General features: G+C 36.4%; 1 protein-coding gene across 4 annotated transcripts in view; it reads right to left on the minus strand.

Annotated features, from left to right (window-relative positions):
* Window positions 1-20068, minus strand: part of cdin1 (CDAN1 interacting nuclease 1) — a 73783-nt gene that overhangs the window by 26694 nt on the left and 27021 nt on the right. For 3 of the 4 annotated variants that reach the window (XM_066694359.1, XM_066694360.1, XM_066694357.1), the window contains exons 7-11: window positions 19134-19213; window positions 18774-18823; window positions 10176-10243; window positions 8573-8638; window positions 7891-7996 (exon numbers count right to left, since the gene is read on the minus strand). In XM_066694359.1, coding sequence (XP_066550456.1) covers window positions 7891-7996; window positions 8573-8638; window positions 10176-10243; window positions 18774-18823; window positions 19134-19213 — 370 coding nt within the window. The remainder of the gene's footprint in view (window positions 1-7890; window positions 7997-8572; window positions 8639-10175; window positions 10244-18773; window positions 18824-19133; window positions 19214-20068) is intronic. The other variant, XM_066694358.1, reaches the window with a different exon arrangement.

A 20068-nucleotide genomic window follows, 5' to 3' on the forward strand; every position in this document is an offset into this window, starting at 1 on the left:
AAATGCTAGGTGCCTCTTTGTTTTGTATTTTTCATTTTACACACCCTTTTGTGTCAAAGTTGTGTTTAACTTCACTATTTAATAGCAAATTCATTTAATGTACGCATGCAAACTCACCCCCTTCCGTACAAAAAAAATAAATAGATACAGATAAATAAAAATAATGAAAATAACAGAAGCTTAGCAAGAAATAAATCCTCGGGCCAAAAAAAAATCTCAAAGTGGATGGATTACACAGATATGTACTAAAATGAAGCTTCAAAATATTTATTTAAATTCCTATGGGATCAACACTGCTTGTCTTTTGCCATTAGTATTTAAGTACACATGTGTCAGATACTATGCTACACAGTGTACTATGAGAATGTGTGCAGTAATATATTTTCATGTTAATTTATTTATTAATATAAAGTGTGTGTGTGTGTGTGTGTGTGAAATAGCCCTTATACTGTATATCTAATTTAATAAATGCAAGGTATGAATACTCAATATACTTATTTTATAGCATTAGAAGTTATTACTATGGTACATCTGAACCATATGCAAGATAAACATTGCATATATAAAGTATCATACCTGCAAGTTATCATTATCATTATTATCATTATTATTATTATTATTATTATTATTATTATTATTATTATTATTATTATTGTTTGAGAGAGAGAGAGAGTTAAGACTTCTGAATGTATGGATTACAAATGCATTTGGAATACAGTTTGAATGGTTGTCTCACAGGGTTGAGGGCTGATCGTCAGTGTGCATAAAGTAGCAGCTAGCAGCTAATTCAGAAGTATAATGCAAATATTAGGAAGGGAAAATAATACATAAGTAAAAATGAAAAATCTATATCCACATGTAGAAATATTAAAAACAGAAACTGCCACCATTAACAGTAATTTCCTTCATATAATGAACCCTGATAGCCTTTGTAATTCCATTTCACTTTAATTTGCAGTGTGTTTGCTTTTGGTTTCCTACAAATCCTCACATATACATAAAGAAAGGATTCCAACGGAAATATGGAGCTAACCCATGAGCTATTAATTCTCTAGTCCTTGCCAGATGAACTGATACCCTCCACAGATAGTGCATGAATAAATGACAATTCTCAAATGCATGGCTATTAGGAACATGGTTTCTGAAAACAAACACACTTGAAGAACGGCGTTGCTGACCAAATGAGTGTTTCATTTTCATTCATCAACAGGGGCTTCATAACAGCTTAAATCTTTTCCAAATTAAATACATATCTCAATTTCATCAGGCAGGGGCTATAAGGACCCCTTCTGCGTGTCCTTTTATAGGACTCCAGATGCAGTAAATTTCTTCAAATTTGCTCCTGTAGTGTCCAACCTCATTGGATCAGAATGACTGTCTCCCCAGGGCAACTCTTCTTGGGTGACATTTTCTGTCTGCAGTGGCTTCATGATGCCCTGGCTTCTCTCCCAAAAACACAGTTTCATCTACCTTAGCTTGGCTCAAAAACTGGAACCTACTGGAACCATTCTTGATAAATACATTAAAGGCAAGAATCAGTCAAGCTTGTCCAAAAGAAGGCAGTGTATTATTATTTTTTAATTAGATGCTCACAGTTTTAGATACTAATGGACAAAAAAATGGTTCCAAAAAGTTGATAGAGAAGACAGATGTAAAATACACAGAGATACATGCATTAATACACACATTATATAACAATTTGGAAGCAAAGCTTTGATATATAACGGTTTTCCAGGGACTTTAGCCAGCAAACTCTGATAGAATGCTGATGAATGCTTAGAATATGTGAAATATGTAGCTTTAAATTAAACCATATGAAAATGACAGTCAACCTTTACTAAAATTATCAAAGCCCACAGAAATATATTCCAAAAATATATATAAAAGGGACACTCTGCCTTCATGTTGACATGTTGAGTGGTCAAGACTCCAAATATATGACATTCAAACAAAGTCCTAACCTCATCGCATATGAGTGATAAATGAGGCATATTGTGTCATTATAATGCTATAAATCATTTTTGTCAACCTCAGACAGCTTTTATCAGATGTAACCTTTTCAAGCTTCTATTAGACTGCTAACATTTTCAAATTTGACACATTTGTAGTTTACAAATTCTGCAGCTGATTAACTCTGGGCAGTGGCAGGTGGCCTTCCCCAGTAATTTAAAAAGTTGATCCCATCCCAGCACTAACAACTTGAAGCTCAATCGTTTACTTTTTAATTGTTTCTCTCAATGAATACAATCAATACATTAAAAACTTGCATCCTCTTATTTCTAGCCAATGAATATGTGACAAAATTAAAGCTGACCAAAAAACAAAAAAGGAAAAAATATAAAACTCTACAAATGTGACTATTGTAATGTTGCTGCCTGTTTTAGGCATGTAATACTATAGTCATTTAAGTCAGCAGATACTCTATTACCCAGTTTCATCCCACAACCATGGCCACAGCCTTCCAAAGATTAAGATATTTAATGGTTTAACAGGAAACAGGGCTTGGAAATATCTTTAGATACAGTCTTAAAAGTCCTGGGCAAAGTCAGCTTTGAAGTAGATTTTCAACATGTCTGGAAAGTGACCTAAACAATAATGCTGGCTCCCTGCCATCCAAGAACCGTGGGACTAAATAGATACATCTTCCTTACAAAAACAGCTAAGATGAGAGCACACAAGCTTTCTTTAAGTCTGTCGTGCTTTTAGAAGACACACAGAGAAGATCTGATTACCTGCAGACTTGAAACAGAGCCTGCGTTTAAAAGGAAGACTGTCTTTAGTCATTCCAGTCAGGCTAAAGAGATCTGGATGTTGGTTGTGCGACCACTGGAAGCCTGGTACTTCAGATGGTATTAGTTGTGATAAGAACTAACTAGACATCAGACCCAAATAATAAAACCTGAAGAGACAGGCTCAGACTCCACAGAGAGGATGGTCTATAGTGACCCTCCTGCGGCAGATTGCCTCTTTATGATAAACGCCAAATGTTTGAAAAATAGTGGGCAAAGAACAACTTACCTCAGCATCAGAGCGCACATATCCTCATTCTGACAACTTCTGCATGCCTTTCTCTGACAAAGTACCAAGTTCTTTATTTCAATAAGAAAGCCACATATCAAGCAGACTATGCGGCAGTAATTTGACAATTGAGATGTAAATGACAAAACAAGACAAACAGTTCATACAATTGACAGATATATCATGCAAAAGAAAGGGCTGTGGCACTTCAGCCTCCACATCCAAGACTGATGATGGATGGGAGGGGAGGCCAAAAGGCACACAGATGCCCACCAGTAAAGAGAATCATTATCCATAAACACAGACACAACAGGGAAAATAAACCGGATCAACAGGACAGAAGGACAGATCGACAAATGCAACAGCGCCCTCCATGACCCTTGTCTAATAACAAAAGTTTCCTTCAAAGGGACGCTTTTTTTTGGCTTCATATCCATCTGTTTGGAGGCTGACTGTTGTTGGGATCACTAGACTTAATTTTCCACACAAGCAAGCATCACAAGCGATATTCGGTTTATTTCTAGACAAATAATGTATAGTATTACATCTCTAAGACCAAGATGAGAGGCATTTAGAGGTTGCAGACATTTTGTTTTAGAAAATGAAATACAATAAATAAAAGATTGCCTTTAATTTCAAATTGAAATGGATTCTTCCTGATATTTGTGCAATCTGAACTGTGCTAAATGATGAATTCCTAGAAGACTGCTTTGACGTTCTTTGACCTGGTACCTTACCAATTTTAACACTTTGTTGGTTGTTGTAATTATAAATTTATGATTCTTCAAATGTTGTAATATTTGGATAGGGAAAGGTTTTCTATCTTATTGGTGGTTCTTGATCTGCCATACATAGATTAAGATCTCATTTTGACAAATCAGGATAAAGCAAGATTTTGATGTAACACGTAATTTAGACTGTGTTTGTAACTCATTTACTGCAAATGTTAATGTACCTTTTTACATAAGCTGTGACACAAATCTTCCCCATTTTCCATGCACAATAGAACAACGAAAAAGACTGCAAAAGACGGTCTACCTACATCTGTGATAATTGCTTTAACATAAAACATACTGGCAACATTATTTGGCTGCATGCACGCTTTAACCCTATCCACTTCCCTTAAATATATGTAGCTTAATGCATTTAATATTCAGCTGCATGTGAATAATTTTTATGCAATTTTGATAGTTAGAAAGATGGATAACTCAATTATCAGCACATCTATCAGAACATTCCCTGGCATAAGAAGCTACCAAAAAGATTAATGACTAAGAAAGTCCAATGGCTTTCTTGCCATAATATCCAGGCACTGGGCCTGAAAAATATTTTTTTGCTGTCTTCATAGGCAAAGCTTCATTACCCATCACTCCACAGAAGAGAGTTTATTATGAGGTTACTGTTTTGTCAAGACTATTCTTTGGATGACAAATGTTGTTGGGGAAGGCTTTAAAGACAAAGTGAGCTACTATGTCATTGCAAAACAAATACCACCTTCATTTGTGATTAGCTGAATAGTACCGGCTACAAATAAGGAACAATTAATGCTATAATGACTTTAGGTTTATTTCAGTTCTAACCATTAAAATACATCTCATTAAAAGATGACCAAAGAAAGAAAATGTATTATACTGAGGCTTAGGGTGTTCCTTTGTATTTAATTAGTCTGTATTTAAAAGTAAAATATATTGCGATTTAAAGATTAAGTCAAAGTTTTTTTTTTCTCCTTGTCAATAGAAACAACTGAAACTGACACATTTACAGTTATAATTGTAAAAGGTTACCTTACTAAATTAAGCTACCTGGCCTTTAAGTCTTTTTATTAAATGGAAAAAAAATCCTCCAGGCTTCCACAAAACATCAAGTGAAATTATCTATCTAATGAAGAGAAGGGAGATTATGTCATACTTCTGTCTTGTGAGCTACCTTGACATCATGACTATATATGATGTAGCAAGCCCCAGAGATCAGGGGGAGTTTTAACTGTTCCTACAAAGATATGGTTTCAACAATGGGAGAGTGCATTCAAAATGTCAGATGTAAATGTCAATTAAAAATTACAAGGAGTTTTGAAAGGTAGGGTCTGAAGGGGTTGACATTCTTTGACATCGTGGAGTGTATCTGACCAAGCCTTTGGCAAACATAACAGGATCTACGCTGTCAGCTCTTATCGTACATAAACTCAGATGCTTGTCGAATCTGAATGAGAAATACCCGGGTGGCTGGAGTTGAAGCCTCGCAGTGATGCAAATGGAGGCTAAGGGCATTCTCCAGGCAGACATGTGACCACGCTGAATGATGATGTTAGAAAAAACAAACATTCGAACAAATAAACTGTTGTCTGATGTAATGACAGCAAATGTGTCCATCTACAAGATGTTTTGTTTCTGTTACCGTTATTATATATATATTTTGTTTATAAGAGACAATCCCGCCCCCTTTCCTCTCTCAGTTCCCCTGATTTAAAGTGAATGGTCTACAACTACAATGCAAATGTTATCTGTGATTATCAAAATACTAATTAGCATTCAAACTTGCTTGACATAATCGTTGGCCGGTTTTGATAACTTTTCAAAAGAAGGAAAAAAAAGTCAATTAAAAATTAAGCTTTGTTTAAAACCACTACTGGACAATTGAATGCAGTTGCGGAAAAAAAAAAAAAAAAATTAAAAAATGTCATGTTACAGTAAACAACTATGATCTATTGTGATTGTTCACTCAAATACGATGGATTTCATTAAAAAATAACTTCTCATCAAACACAAAATGCCTCATGGTCTAGGAATGTTCCAAACAAGAAGCCAAAGAAATACTACTTTCAGTGAAAATATAATTTTGCTAATAAATTCAGCATTTCCTTGAAACGTCTTCATTTTTAAGTGCATATAAAATCCCTGAAAAGTACTTTGAGAAACTGCATCATATATTTTTCAGTCTGAGTTTCTGAGTTTCCGTATTCGTTGTCAAGCCACAGAAAAACAGTACTGGAAGAACTGACTTCACCGACATTCACAGATCTTTTTGATTCATGGTGTCACCGTAATAACAATCAGCTGAAGACGGCACAGCTTGAAATGTATTTTAAGTACAAGATGTTCAGCTAAACGATAAATACAGAGTGTAAGAACTTGCAGGTAATTACGGTTTATTATATACAATTTAGATGTTACTCATTCTTTTAAGCACACACTACTTTGTAAAATTCCTTTTAAACTGCATAAGTGTATTACAATTACAGTTTTAAGTTCAAATAGCGAATTATTTTTTTCATCACCTTGCACGTATTTTCATCACCTTGTATGATTATCCCAAACAAATGAAAAAGTGAAACCTCCCTACTAGGAATTAAAAAGAAAACAAAGGCAAAAAACTGAAATGTATATTTGAGATAAAAAGCACATTCACTCAGATTATATATTTATTATTTCTAAGATAGAGGTACATGAAAAACTGTTAAATATTGTCTCATTATATATCCTCATGATGTAATTTCTACAATACTTAATTCAGGAAAGTCTATTCTTTGTGTTCTGTATGATTTTAGCTCCTGTACTTTTGTGTTCTTTTTGAACTGATTGTGGAGAAAAAATGCAAAAAACTTTTTTGTTATTTCCTCTTTTCCTTTTTACTTTGGCTGCACACAGTGCAAACTTGGATTGACCTGGGATCCCTTGATGAAGCTCTAAGGTCAAAACCTTCCAGCATTATGCCAGTGTGTCAAAATATGTCAGCAAACCATCAAGCTAAAGGAAGAAGAATGACCTTTCAGTTCTTCATGTTTGGGGCCGCCAATGAGGCCCGTAGACACTGGCTATGCATGAGCAGTTTTTTCCAAGCTGCCTGACACATACAGTTCCTGTGGTCCATGCCTGCTTACTAAATCTCAGCGGTACCACTTTCTAAACTCATCATAGTATCCATACTCAACTAGACTGCAGACAATTTCCTACTTAGTCATGATATATCAGCAGACAATGGAAAAAAAAAAGAGGATTTCTCTAGAACTATAAGGCAACTTGCAAATCGTTAAGGATTGGAATTTGAATTAAAGCTTTCTGTGGCATTCAAGGCTATTATATTATTTTCAAAGTGTAAACGGGTTTCTCCTCAGACACTCCGAAACATCCTCTCTGAGGTGACTTTAGTCGTTAGGATGGTGTGAAACTTTTTCTCCAGCAAATATTTCCACAGACAAATAAAAGATAAGTGTGGGCTTTCCTCTGCTGTGCCAGGGATTAAAGTGATCATGTGATTCCCAATGCCTCCTGAAGGAGGTCAAACCATCACTCTAAATGTTTCCTCCAGTGAGAACCTAGAGGTTACTCTTATCCTGAGGGCATCAAAAAAACCTTCACGATAACAGATGTGTTAAATTAATCACCGATTTCCTTTCCAAAACAATATCAGCCCACAAAAAACAATCGGGTTTGCCGTTCTGGATTTAGTGCTTCTAATTTTACATTTGCTTTCTTATTTTTCTCAGCTGAGCCAAGGCCAAGTATTCAAAAAACCCTTTTTCATTTTTAAGGAATCCTGAATCAAAGGAAGTGTGTGTGTATATATATATATATATATATATATATACACACACAATATATATATATGTATATGTATATATATATATATATATATATATATATATATATATATATATATATGTATATGTGTGTATATATATATATATATATATATATATATATATATATATATGTGTGTATATATATATATATATATATATATATATATGTGTATATATATATGTATATATGTATATATGCATGTATAAGTAAATATTTACTAACATATATAGTACATAATCTTATTTGGGGCATACAATTAAAACAATTTCAAAAATAAGACAGAAATGCCTACCTATTCCAGTAGCTCCAAAACTGGTCATTCAGATAGGATCGGTGACTATTGTCATCACCAAAGGAGGCTTTGCTCTCAATCCAGTGAACTATATGACCTTCAACAGCTGTTTTGTAAAAGAAACAAAGTAAAGTCAATAGAAACACCAGGGTAGCAGAGATCCCTGTTTGTGTCTGACTGGTGGAGCATTTGAAGTACATGTCATCCTTCAGAACAAAGAAACACACTCAAGTGCAATTCAAGTATTTGAAATAAGCTGCTGATTGAACACTTGTTATTTAATTACATTATTCATAAGCTGTCTAAAGTAAATTTAACGCCAGACTTGTATTTTTTATAAAGCACCTTCCTTCTACACCCTTCAATCAATTTACTGAGCTTGACAACACTAGCGTGTCAGGATTCCCTTGGAATGCTCTTAATATCTTAATCATGTTGAAACTTAGGAGTGTAGTTTCTTTAAAGTATGCATTTTCTTTACATGTTTAATTGCACATACTGAAATTATGTTAATCAGTGTTCATCATTAATGGGACAATAAAGACTCATCAAAAGCAGTGCTGTCAAATTAGAAAGTGATAGGAGGAGAGAAACAATATTTATACACACAATAACTATTCAGAGTGAAAGGAACTGCCTTTGTTTACTCCAGTCTCTTTTGAGAATTTAGTCCGTCACGTACCAATGGGCACTTCCAAAATGATGTCAGGTGTCTTGTCATAGCCCTTGACACGCAGCTGATTTTCATCTGGGGAGAATATTAAGATTATTAACATTTTACATTTATTTGAATGTATATATACTCTCTCATTACATATGGGTAATGAAGTAATGGAGCTAAGAAAAACATTCCAAAATGTCCATGTGAGTTACCTCAGCTTTCAGTCTAATTAGACATGTTGTCCATCACTTCCTAACAGTTCACAAAAACGCTTCACATGTCATGATGTTATAAGTGCCCAACTGAAAAATGTACTTCTGGAAATTGTTTACACAGTTAGTCGAGAGAACAAGAAAAAAACAAAAGTTGGCACTGTAACAGCTATAAAAGTAACCTGCTAGCTTTTGATCAGCCATTGTCCTTGACTCCTTGTGCCATTCAGCTATTATCTCTGGAACACCTGATTTCTCCATTAAATTCCGGGATGACCTGGTCATTCAATTCCAGGCATGCCTTTCTGTCTTCACCCATCCTCAACTAATGGCTAAAGCAAGTAACATGGAAGGCTGTGTGGTCTCTCTTAACACCTACTGGGCTGTTGACATTGTCATGCAGCCCATTCGCCTTTTTACATCACCTTTGATTAAAATTAATGGCCCATCCCCACTGTTGGGTAGCTTATTTCCAATCCATTTATCAGCCGAGGACAGTGGTTTCACGGCCAATGTGCTGAAACTCTGACAGTTTTAGAACACTCCACTGTTGTTCTTCATGAAAGGTCAGCACTTTGAGCCCAAACAAATGATATCTTCTTAATGACACAAGGAATGCTTTCGCTCTTTCTCAAGTAGATGGGTATTGAAGGAATTTCTATTCATTTTACATTATCTTTATCTGGACAATCCATGGTTAGGAGAATTTTGGGTTATATATAAATATGAGAAAACTACATATGCATACAAGCGGATCATTTTTTTTCTTTAACATGAGTAAAAACTGTTAAAATGTTCATATATTTTTTTAACTTATTCATTTAAAAGGTAGGTATTAATATAGTAGAAAAAAACAATTGAATAACCTAACAATGTCAGTTGTAAAGACCAGGAATATTTCAGTGAAATGACTTGTTTTGTCTTTCTACTAACAGCTGTCATAAATGTTTCACACATGTTCTTTACCATTCTTCAACCCGTTTCCCATTGTCTCTTAGAAAAGTACAATATCTGGCCTATTCTGACTGGAATTGTGTAATATATGTCGTTTTTTTTTTTTTTTTTTTTTCAGGGGTATTATTCATCCCTTGAAATCTCTGAAGACTGAGGTTAAAAGGAAAACCTGAGAACATCAAAAAGCAATATGATGTAAGTATTAATGCACATTTTTCGAACTACTTATTCTATAAAATATTAATCGCAAGATAGTGCATATGTTGAACATAAAGGGGTATTGGATAACTGAGTTCCTGCCCGTTTGTAAATCAATAAAAGGTAACATGCACAACATCAATCATCTTTGACTCCTTTTGCACTCTATAATACCCTGTAAACCAGGTCTCATTTTCCTTAAGTAAACAGCTGCTGAATTTTTTAAAGCAGGATCAAAAGGTTCCAATGTTAGTTCTTACCTAAAAAGGACAGGTTTCTCTCTCGGAGTTTATCACGAAGCAGGATTTCATGTTCCTGCCCAATGGCACTGGAGGCAGATTGTTAAGGACATCCCTGGTATTTTAGTAATGTAACCAAGCCTGCTAAGCATTCAGAGACAATAGGAGAAACATCAGATAGCTTCAACAAGACTATCAAATAATACATTTATAATACGAATAATTAAAAATAATAAAATAAATATATATTAGTAAGCTAGTTATTTACTAATTAACATCACTAGGCCACTTCCTATATAGTCAGCATTAGTATTTGAAGTTACATTTGCTGTTGTTTTTCTGCTGTTGTCACATAGACAATCTCACTGAAATGCACTCATAAAGGCCAAAATCTGAAAAATATATTTGAAAATGTAATAACCTGAAATGCAGCACTGTTGTTGCATGTTTGTATTTTCTCTCTGTAATTTTATCGCAACATTACCTCTAAAGCTATTATGTTGTATTTTGTATGAATAGGCCAGCTATGCAATATTGAAGCAATTATATAATCAGAGGCAACCTCTTGATTAGGATTTGAACAGTTTTAGGATTTCTTTTGACGTTCAGAGGAACTTTATAACTTAGTGTGGAGCAATGTGGTAAGAGGTCTACTGTGTATATGGTGCAAGTATTTAAATTAGTTCTCGTTTGTACTATAAATAATTAATAAGATGCTTGTTGTGAGAAAAATAATTTAATACCAATCAAGCAATTTAGTAAGCAAACATGATGTGGAAAATAGGGGCATACGGTTACTGATGTTATGATGTCATCAAAGCATGCTTGTATGGAGTTTTCCTGTAAACACCTCAATGTGTTTTAAGTAAAACACCTCATACTTTATTGCCTTCATATAAAGCCAGGTAGTTAGCTCTGAAATCCATATGTAATCGTTTTGGAGTACAGTCTTTTCAATAAATGTAAGAATAGTCAGGTATTTAGTACATACCGGCAATCTGTGGTACCAACACTTGAGAATGTAGACCTTCGATACACTTCATGTCTCCCTTTATGAACAGTTAGGTTTTATATGTATACTGACATATTCACCATATCATACAAATTATGATAAAAAATCACAATATTAACAAAACATCCATCTATGTACTCCCAAGTACTCTGTAGACAACGTGTGGTGGTTGTAAACAGGTATATAAAAGCAGTTACAGCCAGTTCCTGCCAGTATGGCACATGGATAGGAGCATTTTTGTGAGGTGGCATTTGGTTGCCATATAAGCTTACAGTTCTCACTGTGGAGGAATATTATATGTAAGTAAACCGTGGTACACGCCAGAGCTGAACCCAGCCCATGGTGAATAATGAAATGTGTGGTGAAGACAAACCATAATTCCCGTTTAAAGCCATCACTCATGAGATTAGTGACCAAAGAGTTGTGTCCACTGTAAATACTGGGTCCCACAAGCTAATGAAGAAAGGGATCGCATTGTGTCGGAGTGATGAATCCCTCTACACTGTGTTGGCTTCTCATGGGAGAGGTGGCAGGCCAGAGAGGGCTTTGTTCTGCGGTGTGCTGCTCCTGCTGTTCAGCTTGGAGGCAGCCCTCTGACATGCATCTCCTGGTTTGAACTAGGGCCGTTGGTTTTGTGAAGGTCACTATGACTGCCTGTATGTATTGTGACATTTTGGACAAGTGTACTGCCAGCACATTCACCAACACCGTAACACACCCTGTCAGAAAGATAGGAGCTGGTTCAAGGGGAAGAGCGTTGAAAACAATTCATGGCCTGCTCAGAGTCTTGACCTCAATACTACAAAACACCCCCAGGGTGAACTGGAGTGGAAACCAACTTCTTTTTGCTGCATTTGAAACGGTGCTCCCATCAGATTTCATCAGAAGATTCTTTCAGAAAATGTTCCTCTCAGCGATGGTACCATGTTCCTAATTCTTTAATAATAATAATTATGATAATAATAATATAAACACATGGATATAAACATAGTATATGGTTCTTATGTTAGCTAGACCAGCTGAACTACATTCCAGTACTGAAAAAGGCATGATTTCTGAACAGTGTGGTCTAACAATGGCATGCATATCTTGCTTATTTGTAGACTGCCTATAGTAGAGAAGAGTAAAGGACTTCTCATTGACTAATGCTCAGGCATAAAGGCAAAAGAGGAAAAGGCACACTGGTTCCATGTGGCCCCAATGTGTGTGAAGCTGCTACAAAAGCCATTCAACAAGAAAACTAATCAGAGACAATAGCCATCAAATGTGAGCTCTGACCCAGCAGTGTGAATGGCACCATTCTAACCTCAACACCCACTGACTGCCATTCACAACCTACAGAACAGTACACTAATGCATATCAGGGCAGGGGGGGTGGTCCTAGTGTGGTATAATTTATACTGGATTGAGCAGACCCAACCTAACTTTATTCATGATGAAGTAAGATGTCTCTAACTGAAAGCTCAATGTACAATAATAAGGAATTAGTAGGCAATAAAAGAGTCACTTCCAGGATAGTATCCAGTCTTTTTTTAACAAATGTGTAACAATTGAAATTAATAATAATTTCCACGTAGATAGACAAAACACTGTATACGTCACTATATAAGTCACACACATTTCAAAAGTTTATCTTTTATTTTCCAAATCATAGTGCAGTTATTCTGGAAAGGGGCATTTTACCTGTGAAAGTGGTTGCTATGGAAACCAGGCAGCTGAGCAAGGTTGCTGTGGCAACACAAGGAATGAGAAAAGTTCTAAGTCAGCATGATTTTATACAAATTATTATTTATACATGTTAACTATCATGTCTCAGATATTTGGCACAAATTACATTTGTGCATATAATATTCACAATTTGTATGTGAACAATACATTGGGCTGCAATAAAGCTAGATGCTGCCTTTCATCTTATATTTGCCTTTAGATACAATTAGAGAGTTCAAGGTTAACAGGAAATCTCAGAGGTATTCTGCTTCTCTTGTCTAAGTAGGGTAGTAACCTCTTATACAGAGGCTAAAGGGTGTTTTAGGGACAAAAGTTTTTTAGGCAAAATAGAGATCCTATATATTATATTTCATTACTTTTTGCAAGGAAAACAAAAAGCAAATTAATTTGCCTTGTGCAAAATGCATGACATTTTAAATAATGAAAATATGCATTGGTGGGCATTCACCATTTATGGTGGGTAGTTCATACAGTGTCTTGCAAATGTATACAGACCCTCTCAGTTTTCACATTTTGTTGCTTTAAAGCTTGCAGTCAAGACACTTTGAAGAAGGAATTATACCATGTGTAATTTGTTACATACACAACCTACGCCACTCATTCAAAGCAAAAACAAAGTAATTAATAATTAATATGAAATAATAAAAGAAAACTAATGATTGCATAAGTAAAATAATAATAATAATAATAATAATGAACAAAATGACTTTAGTGAGCCACACAATTAGTTAAATGGCAACTGTCTGTGTGCAATACTAGTGGTTTTCATGACTTCAGAATAAAAAACACCGGTCTCTGTAAGGTTCCTCGGTCAGGTAATATATTTCAGGCAAAGACTCAACCATGAAGACCAAGGAGCATTCAAAGCAAGTCAGAGATCAAGTCACTGAATAGCACAGATCAGGAGAAGGGTATAAAAAAAATACAGTCTCTGAATATCCCAGTGAGCACAGTCCACTCAATCATCAATAAATGGAAGGTGCATTGTACCACCCAGAAACTGAATAGATCAGGCCGTCCCTCAAAACTGAGTAACATGGCAAGGAGGAGACTGGTGAGGGATACCACTGTGAGGCCAATGACAACTTTGGCCTCACAGTGAAGTCAGTCCACAATATTCAGAACACTTCACAAAACTAGCCTGTATGGCAGGGTAGCAAGATGGAAACCATTATTTAAAATAAGTAATCTGAGTGATCCTGCAAAAATGTGGCAAATTATGTGGTGATCAGACGAGACCAAATCAGATCTTGTTGATCTAAATTTGGCGCAGACCCAACTCAGCACAGCATTCCTATAGTCAATTATGGTGGTGGCAGCATCACAACATCATGCATTGGGGATGCTTCTCCTCAGCAGGGACGGGAAAGCTTAGTTAGAATGTTAGTATGTTAGGATAGATATAATGCAAAATACAGGCAAATACTGGAGGGAAACTTAAAACTGGGGTGGAAATTCACCTTTCAGCAGGACAATGATCCAAAGCTATATTGGAGCTATACTGGAGTGGCTTAAGAATAAGAAAGTGAAAGCTCAGTCAAAGTCTTGATTGAGAATCTGTGGAAAGACTTGAAAACTTCTGTCCATAAGTGACCCCCAAGCAACTTGAGAAAGCTTGAATAGGGTAATTAAAAGGGGTAATTGCTTACAAAGGTGCTTCCACCAAATGTTGAACTGATGGGCTGAATACTTATGCAATCAACATATTTAATTTGTTTTTAGTTCTTTCTGACATTTATTGTAACTCATCTTACCCTTACAAATCTTCAGTCAGAGCATTTTGAAACAAATCTTTTGTTTAAATAAATGTGTATGCATCATCAACAACAGAACCATAGAAAGGGTCTGAATACTTTTGCAAAGCACTGTATGTATGCATATTTAAATTATACTATTATTTTTAATATTTGCTGGTATGAATATATGTATAAACTAATGCAGATATGTAACCATTTATAACTTGTATTATTTCTATAACAAGTGCTTAAATATATGACAATACAGAATAATAGAGTACTGTACCAGGCTTGAGAAGAAAATTAACTAAATCAGAGTTTACACAGCAGAGGAATGGGGGAGGCAGATTGGGAGGCATACATGCACTCAAAGAACAGGGTGGGACAGGTCTAAGCAGGTAATTGTGGTACCCCCCTAGCAATTTTTGTTGTTTGCTCTGTTGCTTGAGTTCTCTGCCCGATCACTTTGAGCGTCTGATGAGTTGGCACTAACAAGCCTTGACTGTTTCTTCCAAAGGTTCTGGCAGCTGAATAAAACAAACTAAGCTGGGGCTTACACAAGTGCAGTACCATTCTGATCAGAACTGTCCAAGGTCCTGAATGCTTTCTACAAATGCTACTTTATCAATACTGAACTCATTCAAACATTAGTTTGTCTTATTAGTGGCATGTCATTGCTCCAAACCTGTTTTCCTTACTTGAATACCTGGTTGCTTAATAGGCAAGTCTGTATAACAAACTATACCCCATTTGTGGATGAGTAATCAAAGGCAAAATCTGGTTTGTGGCTTGGCAATCAATGTATTACTTACAGAGTAAGAAATTATATATATACACTGTCACAGTTGTACTTGTCTTCAGCAAGTGTTTGTGTAACTGGAATTGTGCAGAATTGCAAATTCAACTATATACAGTACTGTGCAAAAGTTTTAGGCAGGTGTGAAAAAATGCTATAAAGTAAGAATGCTTTCAAAAATAGACATGTTGATAGATTATATTTATCAGTTAACTAAATGCAAAGTGAGTGAACAAAAGAAAAATCTACATCAAATCCATATTTGGTGTGACCATCCTTTGCCTTCAGATACCTACAGCATCAGTTCTTCTAGGTACACTTGCACACAGTTTTTGAAGGAACTCGGCAGGTAGGTTGGCCCAAACATCTTGGAGAACTAACCACAGTTCTTCTGTGGATTTAGGCAGCCTCAGTTGCTTCTCTCTCTTCATGTAATCCCAGACAGACTCAATGATGTTGAGATCAGGGCTCTGTGGGGGCCAAACCATCACTTCCAGGACTCCTTGTTATTCTTTACACTGAAGATAGTTCTTAATGACTTTCACTGTATGTTTGGGGCCAGTCAGATGCCTCCCTGATGGTATTGCATGATGGATAAGTATCTGCCTGTACTTCTTAGCATTGAGGAGACCATTAATTCTGACCAAATCCCCAACTCCTTTTGCAGAAATGCAGCCCCAAACTTGCAAGGAACCTCCACCATGCTTCACTGTTGCCTGCAGACACTCATTCGTGTACCACTGTCCAGCCCTTAGGCCAACAAACTGCCTTCTGCAACAGACAAATATTTCAAATTGTGACTCATCAGTCCAGAGCTCCTGCTGCCATTTTTCTGCACCCCAGTTCTGTGTTTTCATGCATAGTTGAGTTGCTTGGCCTTGTTTCCACGTCGGATGTATGGCTTTGTGGCCGCAAGTCTTCCATGAAGGCCACTTCTGACCAGACTTCTTCAGACAGTAGATGGGTGTACCAGGATCCCACTGTTTTCTGCCAATTCTGAGCTGATTGCATTGTTGGACATCTTCCGATTGCGAAGGGAAGTAAGCATGATGTGTCTTTCATCTGCTGCAGTAAGTTTCCTTGGCCAACCACTGCGTCTACGGTCCTCAACGTTGCCCGTTTCATTGTGCTTCTTCAAAAGAGCTTGGACAGCACATCTGGAAACCCCCGTCTGTCTGGGAGAGACCTTGCTGATGCAGTATAACTACCTTGTGTCTTGTTGCTGTGCTCAGTCTTGCCATGGTGTATGACTTTTGACAGTAAACTGTCTTCAGCAACCTCACCTTGTTAGCCGAGTTTGGCTGTTCCTCATCCAGTTTTATTCCTCATACACAGCCGTTTCTGTTTCAGCTAATGATTGTGTTTCAACCTACATATTGCATTGATGATCATTAGCACCTGTTTGGTATGGTATAATAATATAATATAATATCTATATCTATCTATATTATATATATATATATATATATATATATATATATACAGTGAGGGAAAAAAGTATTTGATCCCCTGCTGATTTTGTAAGTCTGCCCACTGACAAATAAATGATCAGTCTATAGTTTTAATGGTAGGTGTATTTTAACAGTGAGAGACAGAATAACAACAAAAGAATCCAGAAAAACGCATTTCAGAAAAGTTATAAATTGATTTGCATGTTAATGAGGGAAATAAGTATTTGATCCCCTATCAATCAGCAAGATTTCTGGCTCCCAGGTGTCTTTTATACAGGTAACGAGCTGAGATTAGGAGCACTCTCTTAAAGGGACTTCTCCTAATCTCAGCTCGTTACCTGTATACAAGACACCTGTCCACAGAAGCAATCAATCAATCAGATTCCAAACTCTCCACCATGGTCAAGACCAGAGAGCTGTCCAAGCTGTCAGGGACAAGATTGTAGACCTACACAAGGCTGGAATGGGCTACAAGACCATCGCCAAGCAGCTTGGTGAGAAGGTGACAACAGTTGGTGCGATTATTCGCAAATGGAAGAAACACAAAATAACTGTCAGTCTCCCTCGGTCTGGGGCTCCATGCAAGATCTCACCTCGTGGAGTTTCAATGATCATGAGAACGGTGAGGAATCAGCCCAGAACTACACGGGAGGATCTTGTTAATGATCTCAAGGCAGCTGGGATCATAGTCACCAAGAAAACAATTGGTAACACACTACGCCGTGAAGGACTGAAATCCTGCAGCGCCCGCAAGGTCCCCCTGCTCAAGAAAGCACATGTACAGGCCCGTCTGAAGTTTGCCAATTAACATCTGAATGATTCAGAGGAGAACTGGGTGAAAGTGTTGTGGTCAGATGAGACCAAAATCGAGCTCTTTGGCATCAACTCAACTCGCCGTGTTTGGAGGAGGAGGAATGACCCCAAGAACACCTCCTTCCCTCAGCCAGGGCATTGAAAATGGGTCATGGATGGGTATTCCAGCATGACAATGACCCAAAACACACAGCCAAGGCAACAAAGGAGTGGCTCAAGAAGAAGCACATTAAGGTCCTGGAGTGGCCTAGCCAGTCTCCAGACCTTAATCCCATAGAAAATCTGTGGAGGGAGCTGAAGGTTCGAGTTGCCAAACGTCAGCCTCGAAACCTTAATGACTTGGAGAGGATCTGCAAAGAGGAGTGGGACAAAATCCCTCCTGAGATGTGTGCAAACCTGGTGGCCAACGACAAGAAACGTCTGACCTCTGTGATTTGCCACCAAGTACTAAGTCGAAGGGGTCAAATACTTATTTCCCTCATTAACATGCAAATCAATTTATAACTTTTTTGAAATGCGTTTTTCTGGAATTTTTTGTTGTTATTCTGTCTCTCACTGTTAAAATACACCTACCATTAAAATTATAGACTGATCATTTCTTTGTCAGTGGGAAAACATACAAAATCAGCGGGGGATCAAATACTTTTTCCCCTCACTGTATATATATATATATTATAATAATGGTAATATTATACCATATTATTATATTATACCATATTATAGTATACCATAATATAATAATGGTATATATATATTTTATTGGATATAATTTTCTTCTGTACCATATAGATAGAAAACAATGTATCTTGCACTGGAAATGGAAGTTATGCACCCTAAAATAAAAAATAAAAAGTATTCCCCATCTCTATGACATAGAACATTTACTTGCTTCAGTCTATGAACAAAGAAATGCATAATATACAGATCAGGGCCCACATCTATACCTTCAACCCAGCTGATGTTATGCAGAGGAAACACATTTTTTCTGAAGCAGAACTTTTATGTCAGGTTAAGCTAGACACGTCTCATCCATTGAATAGCTAGTCGTCAATTTCAGGCTTAAAATTTTATGGGAAAGGATACTGTTTGATGCAGTCTACCAACGGTCCATAACAGCAGTCATTTATTGTGCACTGTAAGAGAGTGAGAAAAATTATAGCATGTGGAAACTAAGAAGCCTATACGTATTAAACAGCAGAAAATAATGTGTATCTTCTTGCATGACCATTGAGCCCTTAATTTTATTAACATATAATAAAAGTAATACTTTTACTTTTATCTACTGTAACAGCAAGTTATTTACCATAGGGTCTGCAACTTTTAAATAAATGTGTGTGTATATATATCTGTATGTATTTCAATCTACAAAGCAATATAATCATTTAGAACTCTTGCATTGTGGATCCAATAGCTTGTCTAAACACAGTTAGCTGTAATAAGTACCTGGTAGACTTGATTAGCCAGATGTCTGTCGGGAATTAAAGATGGCTCCCGTAGCATGCTGTTTATAACAGGCTTGGCTGCTGATTAACACAAACCAAGGGGACAAAAAGAAAGAAGGAAAAAAAAAAATGTTTAGCACCCATAGAGAGGCGATGAAAACAAACCGATCTTGACAGGTCTGTGTCTTTATAAAGTGACTTGAAAAATAAGATATAGACTCTAAAGATAGTGGAAAAAACAGTTCCCGTTAAATGCATGGAATGACCTTTTCGGCAAAGTGGCAACTCAGCAGTATAAGGCATGCTTGAATATCATCCCAACTTTATTCAGAGGCATTAGGCTGTTCAATTATAGTCTACAGCTGCCCTTCCAATATAAATCACAGCCAGAGCCAGGTACAGGGGAGGGAATGGTAATTCAGGTTAACACACGCAGACTTGTTCCTGTAGGAATGTTGCACAGGAGATCTCAACAAACACAGCCAAACAGTATACTTGTTGAGATATACATTAAGTGGTTCATAAGCTTTCCAATGGGGCTATCCTTACAGTGGCGAAACCTATAAATGAAATTGATTTGAACTGTAGAGTTAAGGCTTTTAATCCATATATATATATATATATATATATATATATATATATGTATATATATGTTGCAATAACCTCATTGTGTTCCAAATTTGAATATACATTGAATAAAACAAGGCACACAAACAGTTAAGAAATCACACCCAAAGAAACCGCTTCAGCAAAATCCATTATTCCCCTTGGTTATTAAGGACCAAAGCCCTGGTTACAGGCTTAAAAAGTGAAAGTTGTAATAAGGCTCATTCACACAAATACTATGGAATACTCAATACTAAACTACAGTTTTGGTTAATGTCCAATACATCCATTGCACACATCATTGATTTCAATTGACTATACTGGATACAG

The sequence above is a fragment of the Amia ocellicauda genome, chromosome 21 (genome assembly GCF_036373705.1).
Source record: "Amia ocellicauda isolate fAmiCal2 chromosome 21, fAmiCal2.hap1, whole genome shotgun sequence".
In the NCBI taxonomy this organism is placed as follows: Eukaryota; Metazoa; Chordata; class Actinopteri; order Amiiformes; family Amiidae; genus Amia; species Amia ocellicauda.